This window comes from Diadema setosum, chromosome 9 (genome assembly GCF_964275005.1).
Source record: "Diadema setosum chromosome 9, eeDiaSeto1, whole genome shotgun sequence".
Classification (NCBI taxonomy): Eukaryota; Metazoa; Echinodermata; class Echinoidea; order Diadematoida; family Diadematidae; genus Diadema; species Diadema setosum.
In genome coordinates, this window is record NC_092693.1 from 2082881 (window position 1) to 2099811 (window position 16931).

Genomic DNA, 16931 nt, shown 5'->3' on the forward strand with positions numbered 1-16931 from the left:
ATTCTAGAATTTTATAGTTTAACGGTGTTTACGGAACACGTTGCCCTGCAAGATGGCTAGCAGAAGTCTAACAGAAATTTTCATTCTTATGCGGAACAATGCAGCGCAAAGCAGACACATCTATTCGGACCACGTAAGTACTCTTGATTAGTGTACTTGACTTGATATCCACGTAGCGCTCATTCAGCTCAACACCGTCATCCGGTACCGTACCTTGGCCGCTGCGGGGCCAGGCCACTGATCTCCCCTCATCAGTGGGCCAGGCCCGCGGTCCGCTGCAGCTGGTGTGTACCGCGATACCGGCGACCGGGCAGCTGAAATGTTATGTCCTGTCCAGCTGTGAGGCTGAGCAGATCGTCTCATTTAAGAAAGGATATGTAGATCTAAATACATATTATGTTTTCAATCTTCTTCAATGAATTCTGAATTGAAAGGGCACAGCCTGTACAGGGCACGGGATTGACACAGATGTATTTCAAATGCTTGTTCTCTTGTTAGACCTGGTGCGTACAACGAAATTTAAATGATAAATTTTGGCTGCAGTTGCAGCTGTATTATAAGTTTAATAGTGTCAGTTGCCAAATTTATTTTAGGCCCAGAGAGCTAAAAGACTAATGGCCTTAATTGAGCATGAATACCACCAAGAATAATACATATCAGTTCGGGAAACCCACTCACAAGGGGGGCCCCTCCTTATAAGTAACCCGTCCCCCTTATAAGTAACCCGTCCCCCTTATAAGTAACCCCGTCCCCCTTATAAGTAACCCCCGGGGCACCCCTTATAAGGAGTCTCCACGCTTTTTTGCAATGCAACGCGAAAATGAAAGGACTGCGGCAATTCGCTTGATTATGTCCATAAAGCTTCACAAGTTTCCTAGTTACTCACGAAATTTGAGCAAAATCGGTTTGAGGCATCATATCTAAAATCATGGATTTAAATGCGATGTCAAACGACCCATGCGAATGCTGAAATGCGAGCGATTACTGGCGTGAGTGTCGCCAGGCGCGGCGGCGCGGCAATGCTTGAGTGCAGACGTGGCGACTGAGTACGGAGGTCAGTCGCCACGTCTGCACTCAAAACATTGCTGCGCCGCCGCGCCTGGCGACACTCACGCCAGTAATCGCACACATTTCAGCATTCGCATGGGTCGTTTGACATCGCATTTAAATCCATGATTTTAGATATGATGCCTCAAACCGATTTTGCTCAAATTTCGTGAGTAACTAGGAAACTTGTGAAGCTTTATGGACATAATCAAGCGAATTGCCGCAGTCCTTTCATTTTCGCGTTGCATTGCAAAAAAGCGTGGAGACTCCTTATAAGGGGTGCCCCGGGGGTTACTTATAAGGGGGACGGGGTTACTTATAAGGGGGACGGGTTACTTATAAGGAGGGGCCCCCCTTGTGAGTGGGTTTCCCGAACTGATATTGACCAGTAACTACACGCAGCCGCTGTCGCGAAGCGACGCGGCTGCACCTGTATTCCTTCGCAGACGTTGTCATTTTTCAGTGTGGTTGTGCCTCCTTCATGAATATCTTTATTAATTGTGGAAAACTAAAATACAAGGAATTATCGTAATCTATGATAATCATTCAATAATCGGTATGCGATTTTTTGTTTAATTACGTCAAAAACTCACCGAAATCTGTGGCTGAGATCAGGTCTGTAAACGTCCTTATTGCTTCACTCCTCATCTGCGTGTTATTATGAATGGCATTCACTCTCGTATACTAGCTAGAGGGCGCCTCTCCGACTACCTACGTTGTACGTTGTAGTACTAGTATACGAGAGTGAATGCCATTCATAATAACACGCAGATGAGGAGTGAAGCAATAAGGACGTTTACAGACCTGATCTCAGCCACAGATTTCGGTGAGTTTTTGACGTAATTAAACAAAAAATCGCATACCGATTATTGAATGATTATCATAGATTACGATAATTCCTTGTATTTTAGTTTTCCACGATTAATAAAGATATTCATGAAGGAGTCGCACAACCACACTGAAAAATGACAACGTCTGCGAAGGAATAGAGGTGCAGCCGCTGTCTCTACAGCGGCTGCGTGTAGCTAATTGACCAGCTGCTTACTTGTAGTAGACTCTAGTCTAAGAGCGTTTAAATAATCTGAGACTGAGTAACCGCAACCAGCCCGAAAGCAAAGCGTCCACAGTATAAATGTGTGAAGGAGCACCCCGGGGTTAATCTGCAAGGAGATAGAATGAATGTGTACGTGTCAGAAATATTTCATATATTGCCTCTGTTCTGATGAAGGAAAGTTGAAATAAATTGTGACCCGCTACGGGCGCTAGATCTACAACAAAAGGATCTGAAAGTTGGGGGAGGTTGATTTTCTGAAAATGACACGACATTATTCCCTTACTCTTCCGCTGTAATTTCATGTACTACACAACTCATAAAAGTACTCAGTTGCGGAGATAATGATAATTTTATGGGAGCATGTCAAGTGATCTAGGAAATCAGCGTTTCAATAAAACCACCTTCAAAGTTTTCCTTCAGACGCAAACGTGATCAAGGGGAGGTACAGTGTAAGACAGTTTACACCTCTAGAAGATATGTCCCTAGCAACTTCCGCTTTGTTCATTCCAGCTTAGCGCCAGCGGTCTACGCACAACCAGTCACAGCCTTGCACTGACCAATAAGATCACTCCCTCGTTGCGAGGGGCGGAGTCTATCTGCAGCGCTAAATCCAAATCTTCGGACACTTTTCCGTTCCATTGAAAGTTGGAAAATCATGGCCCAAAAAAAACGCAAATTTCTTGCCTTCCCTTTGATCATATAGCTTTGAAATTTTGACAGATGATAGACAAAACATTAGACTAAAAAAATTATGTTAAAAACAGAAATTTGATGGTTTTGACCAGTTTCAAACTCGATTTTCTTGGCACAGCCGTCAGCTACTTTCGGATCCTTTTGCTGTGGCGGGTCACAATTATTTGGCGTAGGCCTAGGTCTAGATTATAAAGTGCAGACTAAGGTTAGTGTGAGAGTTTGCAAGGTTTAAAATTACATGAGGGATTAACATACTAGCAATATAATAGTGGATCCTACATTGGCTATGCTACAGCCTGCAGTAATACGGGATCCAGGAGAGTACCATACAAGGAAAAATTTTTGAGTAAACCAGCCATGGCCTTCCCTAGATGCGCTTTTTTCTTTCTTATTGTTCAATCGGCCAGGATGTTTGTGTGTACCATCATACATTAGTATGGCCATATTGACCATGGTATAAATGTACCACCATACAGTCTACAGAAATGGCATTTGGTGTAGTTATTGCAACATTGGCATACAAAAAAAAAAAAAATGATAATGTAACTTCAAGCACATGTAACTACTAGATGTCTGTTGAAGTCATTAGACATGTACCTGTAGTTATTATTTGCTGATGCAGGAATTATCTTTTTGATACATTAACAAGACCTTTGTTTCTGTAACATTATTGCTACACATAGTGCACTTATCCTTTGCCATTCCTGATCAGTAATAACTACCTAAGCTTGTGTTCCTGAATGGTAAACCATGCATTTATCACTTGTTATGAATAATCTACAATGTATGCTCTATACTGATTCAGGTCTTTCATGAGTTGTGTACACGTCAAATAATGCTTCCTGTGATGTTATTATTTTTATCATAATAAGATAAAAATTACATAGTCTATGTCTCACAGTAGTAGGAGGTACATGTTTCTCTGTTTCTGAATTCTTGCCATACTTGTCTTGACACTAAAGATCTGAAGCTGTGTCATCAAATTTCCTGAGTATTTGAGATGATAGAGAAAGATGGGCTGCTGTTTGAGTGATGAACACTCATGAACATTATGCATTCTGGTAGTAACACATTTTGATATTTACCAATTCTTTGATGTCTGTAATGCTGTGTATAATTCAAGTAATGTGGAATGTTTTCCATATATTTAGAGCTCTTCAAATTGACAGCTCTTGTTCAGTGTCTTATTGTGATTAATCCATTTTAACCCTCTAGGTCCATGATGATCGGATGGCACTCGTCAATAGTATCTCTACCGATCCTGATGCTGCTGTTGGAGCCACAAAGATAAACATTCCTCCAGATTGGTGAGAACATAAAGTTTCAATTTTTTTTTTTTAATTTTTTTTTTTTTTTTTTGATATTCAAAGGGTATAAATTAGAGATTGTTTGGGTAGCTCTGATATAAGTGTAAATAAGTACCCGGTATAGACTACCATAATGAGGATGTGTAGCCATGTCTTCTATTATAGATGGTTGCTGTCCACAAAGGGTCAAGATTCCTTTCCCTGGAATATCAGTGTCTTTACTACAAAGATCATTCTTTATGTCTGTCTGGGTACTGTATTTAATGAAATGCATGCTTGATTGCTTTCTAGTACAGTGGTGTGATAATATCAGACTGAGTAAATGATTTCTTACTGTGGATTACAGCTCAGTATTACATATTATATATTTATCGACAAGATGAAAAATGCAACTGTCTGATTTGAATCTCGCAATGACAAAAGCTTAAGATTCATTATCTTGATTTATTCCCGGAGTTGTAAAAAAGAGTATTCTTATGCATTCTCTGTTGTGATTACCTTCACAGGGTTAGTAGCACGGAAGAGATACAGTATGATATTACAAGAATACAACAGAAAAGTAAGTAGCAGATGCAGTATATTTTATGGCAAATATGTTTAATTCATCTACAGTGGAAGACAATTTGAGATATTTTGTATTTGTTCGTTTATGAGTCTGTATCTTGTTTGTGTATATTTTAGGACAGGTGCCTCATCATTACCTGATCCTTGTTGATAGTCTGAATAAGAATTGAAAGTGGTTATCAAGTAATAGAGATATCAAGTCATGGAGATTATCAATATTTCATCAGCTTTCCTTGTTCAAAAGCAGAAACCCTCATTTGTGTGTTGTCTTCACTGCCTGACAAGGAGTAGTTTCTTTTGAGTTCTGGAGCTACAGATTTTGCCCTTGTTGTAGCGTACTGGCCGGTAATGTGAAATTGATGTGTATACAAAAAACTTTATCTGAAGAGTCACACCATGATAAAATACTTGACATCTTTCCTCTGTGCAAAATCTCTTATAATAAAAGCTTTAAGTTTTGGCATGCTGCATTCTGATACACATACACTATTATCAACTGATAAATTTGTTTGTGTGTGTGTGTGTGTTTTTTTTTTTTCTAAGAGGTAAAATAATATATAAAAAAAAACAACATCAGGGATCTGTGACTGAAACACATGCATTACAGCATTAGAGATAGCCATTATCTTGCTTAATGCAGTCTCACTTTGTTCATTATAACAGTCTGTACTGAATGAATGTAGTAACCTACCATACGTATGCATGAACATGTTTATTTGCACCTGAGAGTTTGTAGAACCCTAGAAATTTGCCAAGTCCAAAAGTTGAATAAATATATGACATGGCCATGAATTTGAAGAGCCTTTATAGCTGTGTAATTTCTTGACTCTCTTCTGCTGAAGAAGAGGCAGATGTTTGATCATGTTCTCAGCAGTTTGTACCTGTATCTCATAATGCACAGAAATGTTCTTCTGTTTGAGACTGGTACTAAGATAAAATGATACTCTCCTAAGTTTGGGCACTCTTTCATGCATATTAGCCATCCACACTACTGTAAGCTGATTGTATAGTCTTTGTAACAAGATGGAACTGGCATGGATGCCCGGCATTTCACCATGGTGCAGATGTAACAGTTGTTACAGTTATGTAAAGGAATTTTTTTTTTCTGTCTTTGCTTAGAGCATGTGCTTACAGAAAAGAAAAAAGAAGTAACTGCACGTGCAATAAATTCTCTGTAGTGAGTCAACATCCATTCAAATAAAAACTCTAAAAGTTGCATGCTTGTACTGTGCGCAAAGGTGTACCAGCAAAATTCGCAACACATGGTTGAATCTGTTTTGTCTTTTTCAACCGTACAGTAATAAATGATTGGGACAGGAAATCAATCACATCGCCAGTTCTTGAAGGCTACTAGTAATCAAACTTCTTGTCTAGCAGATATTTTGTAACCTGCTTTAAGCATGCCATCGATCACTTTTCTGTGAACTGTTTCTCCTCCCTGTGCTGTATGTGAGGCAAGAAGGAAAGGCATAACTAGCATATGAGAGCAGGGAATAACGTTTCTGTGTTACATTGGGACTTGCTCCACATCCATCCTTTTTTTTTTTTGGGGGGGGGGGGTTCAATTTGAATAGAAATTCTTAACCCGTTGAGGATGGACTGATATTGCCACGACACGAATTTCCCCTGGACACCTGCCCGAGTATACTCCAGTACTCGGACTTGTCCTCAATGGGTTAAGTGTTTTTGTTGTCTCTTAGAAAAATAGTCACTAATATTGTACAGGAACTTTACAAATCAGTACTGTTGTGTGTGTTATGTGATAATCATTTTCCCTTTGCAGGCCTTCATAGATGGTTTAAAAAAGCACATGTTTGGGGGGGGGGTTTGTTTGCTTTTTGTATGTTTGTTTTTGAGCATCATATTCACCACTTATTGGTGCGTTGGTTACAGCATGAGGTTCAGCAGTGTAATGCAATCATTTTCTTTCCCCAGGAAGAAACATTTTGTTTGACCAGAAAATCTCCTCCCTCCTGTAAATATTCTCATAATTTATCTATTTATTTATTTTTTGCAACATTTACATGCCAATCAGACCAGCACTGGTACTGCCATTCATGTGTTGTAATATCTAAAGTATTTTGGCCAATGTGTCATAGATTTCTGCTAGATTCAAGTAATGGAATCTGGTATTGCCATCATTCATTTGATGTACAATCTGTTCAGAGTAACTAAACAATGCACTCAGTGTATGTGCATCTGACTTATGACTAATATTTTTTCTACCTAGATAAAGTGTAACTTTTTTATTAGGTTAGTATTGATTCAATTGCCATGTTGATAGAAATGATACATATTGAGAGGTGTTCACTCTATCCCCTATGATGTTGACTCTCCCAAGAAAGTGCATAATGATTTCATTGACAAACCATGTTATTGACAGTGAAGGAGCTTTCGGCGCTGCATGACAAACATCTCAACAGGCCAACGTTAGATGACAACATGGAAGAAGAGCATGCCATTGAAATTGCTACCCAAGAAATCACACAGGTATCAGAGATTAAGCATACATAAATACTGTACTCTTTTTTATGGAGTAACAGTCAATCTTAGATGTTTTTTTCTTTATTTTTGCTCTCCTTTTTTTTTCTATTTCAAAACTTATCTGTATGATCATATTTGGCTAGACATGTGGATAGGGGGTAAACAAAATCAAAATGAGCAACTTGAGTGATAGATAATGTTAATATTTTCCAGCATTTTTAAGTTACTTTGCTTCAAGTGATTTTAATTGTTAACATACAGAAATGTGGATTTAATGTGTAAAACTGAGATAAGAAAATGTACATCCACAATTTTACCTATCTTACCTGAGACAGCAAAAGAAAAATGATGGGATCTTTATGAAGTCATCATTCTCTTGAAGTTGCTTTTATTACTTTACCTGTTCTACCAAGACACAAAATGCTCATGTTTGACAGAATTTCAATGCTCTTTGTTTTCCCTTTGTAGAAGTAGAATGGAATGATATTGTCACCAAATGGTCATAGGCCTAATGTTCTTCCACGCCACACAGTGTAGCAGTGGAAAAAAAGAATGACTGTCTGATTGTGATCTTGGAATTTCATGCTCTCTCTCATAGACTGCATTTGTGTGAAAACTCTGTTGAACTTTACTGTGAACCAGTGGAATATGCAGAAGGTTGAGAATATTACTTGAAATATACAATGTTACTTGGATATCAGTGACAAGCTAGCTACATTGCGCACAGAATTTGTAATCGCCTGTGTTGATATAAGATTAATACTGCATATAAAAGTAAAAAATGATTTTTAAACAAAACAGTGAAATAGGGGACATAAGCTACACATGTTTGTGATCACAGCTTTGCTATTGATGAAGCAAGAATGGACCAAAATTAAGCACAGAATTGTGCAAAACCATAGCTTTTCTGTATATTTCTGCAGTAGTTTCATGAAAAATAATTTTGTCATTTTTCTTCTTTCCCTTCCCAGATGTTCCACAGATGTCAAAGGTCAATCCAATCGATCTCAGCGAGGGCCAAGAATGCGTCGAAGCAGGAGAGACTGGTGACAAAGAATATTGTAAACTCTCTGGCCGGAGGACTTCAGGAGTTATCCATCTCCTTCAGAAAGGCACAGTCAGCCTATCTAAAGCGTGAGTTGCCCATTCCAGTCAAACGTGTATCTCTCTGCATGTCCTGTGGAATACAGAAGTTTCATCATTCATTTCAGATTATATGTAAGCATCAAAGGAATTGAGAGGGCAATGCAGTTTTGAATCCAAGTAGATATCTCAATTTCAGCTTCATGGAAATGCATCAAAATTGAGCAAAATATTTTCAAACATGTGTCAAATAACATGCCTCAAAATTGACGACATTAGAATACATTATGTGCCAATTTCAGCTTTGGCATTCCATGTCATTGCTCACTACAGTAATGTTCACATATGGCAGGTCAGTATGCTGTGTAGTTTGAGAAACACTTTTTGAACCTACCACAACTGTATGTGAGCATACTAAGGGGACAATGTCATGTACTGAGGCTAAAATTGGTACTTTCCTCAGTCAGTTTAGGCAAGTGAAACTTCAAATATTGCTTATATGAGAAACTGCATTAACGCCGGGATTATAAAGTAATTAAAAACATTTATGCACTTTTGCTTATGATTTATTTTTTGTACAACTCATTTTTTAATAATGATGTCAATCATCCCCCATTTGTATTGATGTTGCACTTTATACAAATAATGAATGTTTATGAGTGCAATGGACAGAACATTTCGTGGGGTGAAAGATGAAATGGTCCATTCAGCGAGGCGCAGCCGAGTTGAATGGATCAGTAATTTCATCTTTCACCGAATGAAATATTCTGTCCATTGCACGAATGAAAAACATTTATTATTTGTTTTACATAATGCCCAAAGTAGATCCTTGTCATTTGATGTTATATCAATTTAGAAACAAGAGAGAATCTGAGATTGCGAGAGTGCTCACTGAGCGCTTTACATAAGTGCACTGTTGCGTACACACGCTGCAAACATTTTACACACGTAGTGTGCAGGTTTCTCAGCGAGCGTGCAATGGAGCAAATCGTATGGATCCAAAATTGCACGGTAAATGGAGCCACAATTGTACGGATGATGATGTCATAGTGAAATGGGCCGAATGATCAAGGGCAAACAACCAATCAAATGACAAGGATCTTTTCAGGCATTATATAAAGTACACTATTTTGAGATAATTATGAAAACTGCAAACCAATCAAACTTATTAGGACTGTAAGATTTTGAAGTTTTACTTTAGGTGAGAATCATTTTCATGATTTAAAGGTGAGGGTCAGTGACTTTTTGCAAAGTTTGATGACCTCCCCTTTATTTCCACTGTCACTCTCCTCTTTCTTTCCCCCCCCCCCCCCATTGTCTTGTTCACTTCTTGTCTTGTTTGAGAGTCTGAATAAAAGGTAGTTGAGTAAACAAGTGTGTAGATTTCTGCCTTGGCATCCTTTCCAACATTCTGTTTGTGTATTTCTTTTCATCATGAAAGAACAATGGTATGAGTGACACATGTCAGGGTAAGGGGAGTAAACAAGTGTGTACCTTTTCTTCATAGCACCTGTTTTAACATATTTTTCTTTTGTGTACTAATTTTCAACATGAAAGAACAATGCTATTGAAGATTGACACATGTGGGGGAGGGAGAGAAAGTTGTCCAGTAAACAAGCGTGTAGCTTTTCTTCATATCACCTGTTCTAACAATTTTTGATTTCTTTTTGTAATCATTTTCATCATAAAAGGACAATGCTGTGATTGACACATGTTTGGAGGAGGAGGAGTAAACAAGTGTGTAGCTTTCCATCATAGCACCTGTTATGTTGAGGGATATATTAATGATTTGTATAAATTTGGCTCTAGCATTTTGCAAATTGGGTGGAGTGATCAAAGCTTCATACCCTGTCAATTAATGTGTTGCCTTTCATTCTGGGTCATGAACTGAAAATTCTAGTGTTCATCGTGGAGTGAAGGCAAAGCCTACTACTCAATGGACTGTTGCAGTCTCCTACCTCATGCAATTATAACTGACTTGTTTACATACATTACCTGTATTCTGATGAAAATGATAGCACCTGACTTTAGGTGTAATATGATACCCACATAGTTACTACTTTATATGTTTGACAGGAAATTCCATTATATCGTCATAAAAATTTATACACATTTTTTTTTTTTTTTTTTTTTTTTTTTTTTTTAATGAGCCTGATACATCACAGACATTTATCTTAAAACAGACCTGCAGGATTGCAGGTCTAATACTTTCATAAAATCAATGCTGAAAATGAGACATTTGTCCATGATTTAGTCAACATGTATGTATTGCATAGGAGATCATCATCTGACCAGGAAATTCTGGGGGTTTCAGTATCAAGGAAAGTAGGATTCTAACCATCAACCCAGGTGTATTTACATGACAAGTGCTGTTTTACTGCAATGCTTCTTTTCTTGTTTGATGTCCAATTTACCTGCTGACTACCAGGTCTTATTTATTGAATATTTCTGTGAGCAACAAATCATAGAGGTCTGCCAAAATCTTTGACAGGTTGGGTTTCTTGTAACACACTGGTATTCATGTATACTAGCAAAGACTTGACTTGAGTGAAGGATCATTACCAGTCCTGAAATCTTTTCTTTATCTATTTCTATGTCTGGGTCAGATGGTATAAAAGTCACATATATGTTGATTAATATTTTGTGTGAGTGTTGGTTTTGTTTCTTATTGTTTATGTTTTGGTGTGTAGGAATGAAGAGCAGAGAAGAGCGATCAAAGGAATTCTTTGAGACCAACATCAATCTAAACTCATCAAGTAGTGCAATAATGACCGAGGAAGACATTGAGGATGAATTACTCTATGATAGGGTGAGTTTCTACTCTTGCATAGTTTCATTGAGATAAATGTCTGTGCCATACTTCTTAAATGGCGTCGGAACTCTCAAAAATATGCAATGTTTAGTGCTTCAAATATGTCAGGCATGTAGTTTTGTATGATGGCAGAGCACTTGACCTTCTTATCACAAGGTCCGTGGTGAGTTCAAAGCCCCAGTTGATACACCTGTCACATCATTTGATCACATTTCACCGTCATGATTTATGGCCCTTTATCCGTATGCTATCAGTATTTTCCGCAAGAAGAGCTACTTTGAGAGCGGAGCTTGATTTGTACTGTGCTAAGTGTATCAAGTGTGTGCTTAAGAGTATTGTAAGGTGATTTCTGCCATGTTTACTAATTGCTACTACCCAGACATCTACTGTGATATTATTTCATAAGTTCCATAGCAATACAACTAAGCATATCATTTTACACATACAAGTTTACAACTCCTGTTTAAAATGGGAGTCCAGTGTACATTGTAATATCAGACATGTAGACACCACTGTTTATGATGTTCATCTCTTTGCTAAGAAATGTATCATGTTGCTCTCTTGAATTTTACAGTTTTTATATATTCTCCATTCTTCATAGCATTGAATCATTTTCTGTGCAGTGTAAGAACTGTCATGAAAATGATGGAGATGGCCATGATATTGATGGTTGTGATAATGATACTTACAATATGTAGTATGGAGGAGGAGGAGGAGGAGGAGGAGGAGAAGGATTATGGTGAGGTAAGAGAGGAGGAGGGTAGTGATTATAATGACATACTTGTGGTCTATTTTGTCCTGTACAGGGATTCAGCGATGAGCAGATGCAGCTTGTGGAGCAGAACTCGAGAATGATTGACCAGAGGGAGAAGGAGGTGACACACATCGTCCAGTCCATATCTGACCTTAATGAAATCTTTAGGGACCTGGGCAACTTGGTTGTAGAACAGGTGAGTCGTGTCACTAATCTCTCAAGCCATCTGGTGGAAATCTCCAGTTTTGTGTGTGTGATTTGTTGTGATCTAACTGCTTTGAATGTTTTTGAAATCAACATTTAAGAATTTTTTCAGCACTCACACCAAGTGTTGCCATTTTCCAGACATCATTCCCTCGTCCACGCCTCTTTTCATGTGATTGGTTGAAACAGACTGGTGGAATTTTATCAAACCTGCTGCAAGGATGAGATATGACAGGGCTGTGTACAGTAGCATAGCAAACAATCCATATTGAAATAAAAAAAGTGTTTGGATTCAGTCATAGAATGTATTTTTACTGCAGTCCCAATATGAAGTGTAGTGCAGTAGTCTCAATATACTTACTGACTGCATATGCCGTATGCTGCGCATGTTTTGTGGGTGTTTTTTTTTTTGGGGGGGGGGGGAGGAGGTGAGGGATGGGGGTGGGGTTTCGATTTGAGTGCTACATTTGTAAATTTATCAACACATGAAAATACCAACTCGCTGATCTTCTCTGTACATGTACATGTACTGGTACACAGCCATAGTATACATTAGGCCTACATGAACAAGGTGCATGATAGTAGAGATAAGTAAGCCCAAGTTGTGGTGTGCCTAGTGTGTGAATGGATGCACACCCTTCTCTTTCCATTGATGTACTCGCAATCACTCATTTAACTACTTGGGAAATTGTTTTGAAGTCTCAATTTGTGAAAAATTAGATTAAATTAGATTAGATTAGATTAGATTAGATTAGATTAGATTAGATTAGATTAGATTAGATTAGATTAGATTAGATTAGATTAGATTATTTTTTACTTAGATTATATACATTTCTGGTCAGTTTCCCTTTGTTTGCATTTATTAAAAATGTGACTTGGTAGATATATGGCATATACAGTAATGCTTGAAGGGACTGTACAGTAATGGTTGAGGTGGGGATTCATGTTTTGAACATTCCTAAGTGAGATAATGAAAAGCCTCTCATGAAATATGAAAGAGCATGTAATTTTAAGAAGGATTCAACGTTTATTTGATGAAAATTGGTTTTCAAAAGGCTGAGATATCCCAAAAAGTGCTAATAATAAAAGGCGACATGCCACAACTTTATTAGGATCTCTTTGTTTCACCTTGTTTTTGGATATCTAGGCCATTTCTAAGCCGATTTTCATCGAATAAACTTTTGATACCCCTTAGAACTGCATGCTCTTTGACATCTCATAGAGTGGTTTCTGAATATCTCGCAAAACATTAAAAGCTAAATCCTCACCTCGACCAGAACTGTACACACCCTTTAATCTTAATTGCTAAAAGATGCTGATATCTCCATAGATTTCACACAGGTCCCACTACCAAGTATACATGTCCTCGTTGCCAAAGGGTTAACAAATGCTGTGCCTTGTAACAAAGGCTTTTTCATGCACACTCATAAATACTGTGTTTCTAGTTCATTCACGGACAGTTACTACGGTGCAAGATTTCTTGTAGATTCTTGCTGTAGTCATGTTTTGCAGTGAAGCTCACAAAGAATAGGTGTAAGTTGGAATAATTTATGATAGCTGTTCCAAGTCATGGAGTAGTCAAAATTATGTTGCTGAAAATTGCATATCAGTATACATGCATACATGTGAACTCATACGTATTAATTTAAGCCAGCAATATGTATTTTTCTTAGTGATACAATATGTGAAAAGGGATTACACTCAGTTACTGCTTTGCAAGATAAGATACAAAATCATCTATGAGAAGAAATGTTCTGCTGTCATCTGCCTGATTTTTTAACAGTATGTCATATGCGGTAAATTGTGGAGAAATTTCTCACACAGACACACTTTACACATTGGATAATGCTAAATGTATCATGCAAGTGTGTTTATCAATGTATGTATTTGTTTTGATAGGTCCATTGCAGTGGTATGTGAAATAGTCTTGATTTCTTTTTCTTGGTGGTGATTAAATATCAGGGCACTGTATTGGACAGGATAGACTACAATTTGGAGAGATCCTCAACAAAGGTAGAAGAAGGACTCAAACAGCTCCAAAAGGTAAGGCAACAGTTAAATAAGTCTATGTGATGAATTATTGCTGCACCTTTTTTATGCCTCCAACACAAAGGGTACCAGTGGCATTTTGTTTGGGATGCTCTTGCATCTGTCCAGCCTCCATCTATTTATGCAACCTAGCTTTTGTTGCGAATCACAATAGCAAAAACAAAGCAACAAAACAAAATGAAACAAAAGGCAACTATTGATTATTATATTCTTACATGTTTTTGCTGCACCTGTTTCTGATGATAAGCTCAGCTGGAGAAGTCCAGTCATAATATGAGTTTATATGATTGATAGAAATAGTTAGGAAATATTTCCCTTGTGCACAGAGGGCTAAAGGTCAGTGTCAAACATCATTGGTCAATATCTTTGACCTTTAGCTAATTGAAAATGAACAGCTATGGTTATGGAGGAATTTGTTGTTACCTGTCAAGGCAGAGGCATTCTAGACAACTCTGGGCTGCAGTCAAAGTGCTCTACTGTAAAACGAGAAATGTTCGCGTGCATTTTAATTTCGCGAATTTCACGAGAGCCAAGATTCGCAAAATTAAAATGTACACAAAAGTTCTTGTCTACACTATATGCATTGACTGCCAGTGGCAATTTGCAAAAATTTCATGCCATGAAAAAGGCCATTGGCTCCAATTCGCGAAAATTTCATGCTGCGAATATATCATGTTTTACAGTAGTGTACTTGTGAAGTAGATAGCAAAGGTAATGATTTTTACATCAGGGAGGGGGCTGCATATTTCCATGCACAAATATTTGTGCTAGATATTGAATGAATTTATCTTCGACACTTTTCACCAGAAGACTCATTCATTCTCATGTATATTGGGTGTCTTGGAGGAAGTATTAAATGTTACTAGGTGAATTAAATTTGCCATTGTAGATTCCCATCTCTGGTTTTACTCTTATCAATGTAACTTGTATGTGTAGTTGTAGTTTTTTTTTTCAGCTTTGACCAAGGTTTTATGCAGACTTTTAAATAGGCAATGCTCAAATTGTACACGTGCTAAAAAGATATATGGTATTGGCCTGTTATTCTATTGAATTGGACTGAAGGGCGCCAAAGAATACATGAAACAATGTTAGTTGTTGAGTACCTATCTATTTTACATTTTGATGTCTCCTTGTCTGCCTTTATTTGTTTAACGTCATATAGACACAGTTATAAGAGCATTATCATGGCAAATTTTATGTGTGCGCAAAGTCTGAAACATGGTAGGAACAATGGTGTGTGTATCCACCCAATGCTTATGACACTTTTACCTTTCCAAAGGTAAGCTTGATTTTGATTATCAATAAGGAAATATGCAATTATACTTTTTGGAAAAATGTCCCGGGAAATTCTGTGTAGATGCAAGGATAGCTTACATAACATTGAGGGTTGTTACTTGTTACTCTTGATTTGTCGTGTCATTGGGACAGGCTGAAAAGTACCAGAAGAAGAACAGAAAGATGCTGGTGATTGTCATCCTATTCGTCATTGTCATCGTCCTCATCATCATCTTATTTGCTACCAAACTGAGGTGACAGCGCCCTCATCGGGAGAATTGTGCGACCCCAAGGAAGACATCCAGCCAGCAGGATAGTCAGCCACTGCTGAAAATCTCCATATATCCTGTCGGGCAGTATTGTTACTTTGAGGAGGATTTATGTTCTATATATTTTTAGTTTCTCACTGTGGGGAAATTATATACATCTTATTTAAGGTATGATGGTCAGTGTATGGTAGAACTTCTAATTAGAATGTAAATGCGTTTACGTTCTAGTAGCCATGTTGTTGTCAAATGTGTTCCTAGTGTTAATATTTCATCATGGCAAAATCAGTAGCCTTGGCCAAAGTCTGTGCAGTGTGCTGTCATCTGGCTAGTGATAGGCAGTATATACTAAATGTGCCAAGGTTTCCTTTGCAATACGCAGTCCTACTGCTCAAGTGAAACGCCAGGCTTGACTCAAAGCCGTAAGGTTCCAGGTTCAAGCCCCATGTGTATGCTATTCTGATGTAATGTTGCACAATAGTAAATCAACCACTTCATGAGCCATCATTGGGAACCTCTTCTATGTATCGATAACTTCCCAGTTGCTTGTAAATAGAAAGCAACAATGAGTGCTGCCAAGGGTTTGGGTCTTGTGCACATGTAGTGGCCACACAGTAAACGTAGCCATTTAGCGGAGATGATCATTTTGATATGATTTGAGCAGTGAATTCCAAATTAACTTTAGGAACACTATGCCCGTGTGATTATTGTCCTTAATCTGTGGATAGGATGTTAATATTGCAATCAGTTTTGTCTCTAATAACCTCTTAAGGAATCAGAAAAAAATGACTTTTCTATGCAGGTAGCCACTATATACAAATGATTGAGGTTATTGTGTGACATATTGTTTCATGCAATAACTCCAATCATTTGTATAAAGTGATTACATGCATAGAAAGGCCATTCTTATAGCAGTGGTTGTCATACACATTTTATCATCTCTGGGAAATTCACACTTCATGTTCAAGTTGACTTTGATAAAAGAGTATTATAACAAATAAAGACAGAATAAACTGACCAGAAAGAATATAAATTATTAGTGAACAGTCAAACATTGCATCAAAATCAGATGTAGAATCACAAATTATATAGAAAGTTTCACAGGTTGTTGTGAGATAGATGAGACAAGGTGCCTCAAAAGTCTCCTTTTGATCCGCATTCCGATCCTGTCAGTTTACTTTGGGAAAAGAAAAAAAGATGAATTATATCTATTGCATCAAGTGATTGTTGGATTGTGATAAACTGACTGTGCTAATTTTCAAGGGAAATGGGGCTGAAGGAGGAACATTATTTCCCAAAAGTAATGTATTCATGGTAGTTTTATGTGCCAACTTAAAGC

The 16931-nt window shown here is 37.8% G+C and overlaps 1 protein-coding gene across 1 annotated transcript; it reads left to right on the plus strand.

Annotated features, from left to right (window-relative positions):
- Positions 1-6: 6 nt before the first annotated feature.
- On the plus strand, positions 7-15625 carry LOC140233199 (syntaxin-16-like). Its single transcript, XM_072313313.1, has 9 exons — positions 7-133; positions 4010-4101; positions 4608-4660; positions 7049-7155; positions 8121-8283; positions 10923-11041; positions 11851-11994; positions 13965-14045; positions 15480-15625. The coding sequence occupies exons 1-9, from the start codon at positions 53-55 to the stop codon at positions 15582-15584; spliced, it is 945 nt and encodes a 314-aa protein (XP_072169414.1). The 5' UTR covers positions 7-52; the 3' UTR covers positions 15585-15625.
- The last annotated feature ends 1306 nt before the right edge of the window (positions 15626-16931 follow it).

Coding starts and splice junctions, on each gene's coding strand:
- LOC140233199 (XM_072313313.1), top strand. CDS start 53: ATGGCTAGCAGAAGTCTAACAGAAATTTTCATTCTTATGCGGAACAAT. Junction 7,156..8,120: donor CTACCCAAGAAATCACACAG/GTATCAGAGATT, acceptor TTCCCTTCCCAG/ATGTTCCACAGATGTCAAAG. Junction 8,284..10,922: donor ACAGTCAGCCTATCTAAAGC/GTGAGTTGCCCA, acceptor TTTGGTGTGTAG/GAATGAAGAGCAGAGAAGAG.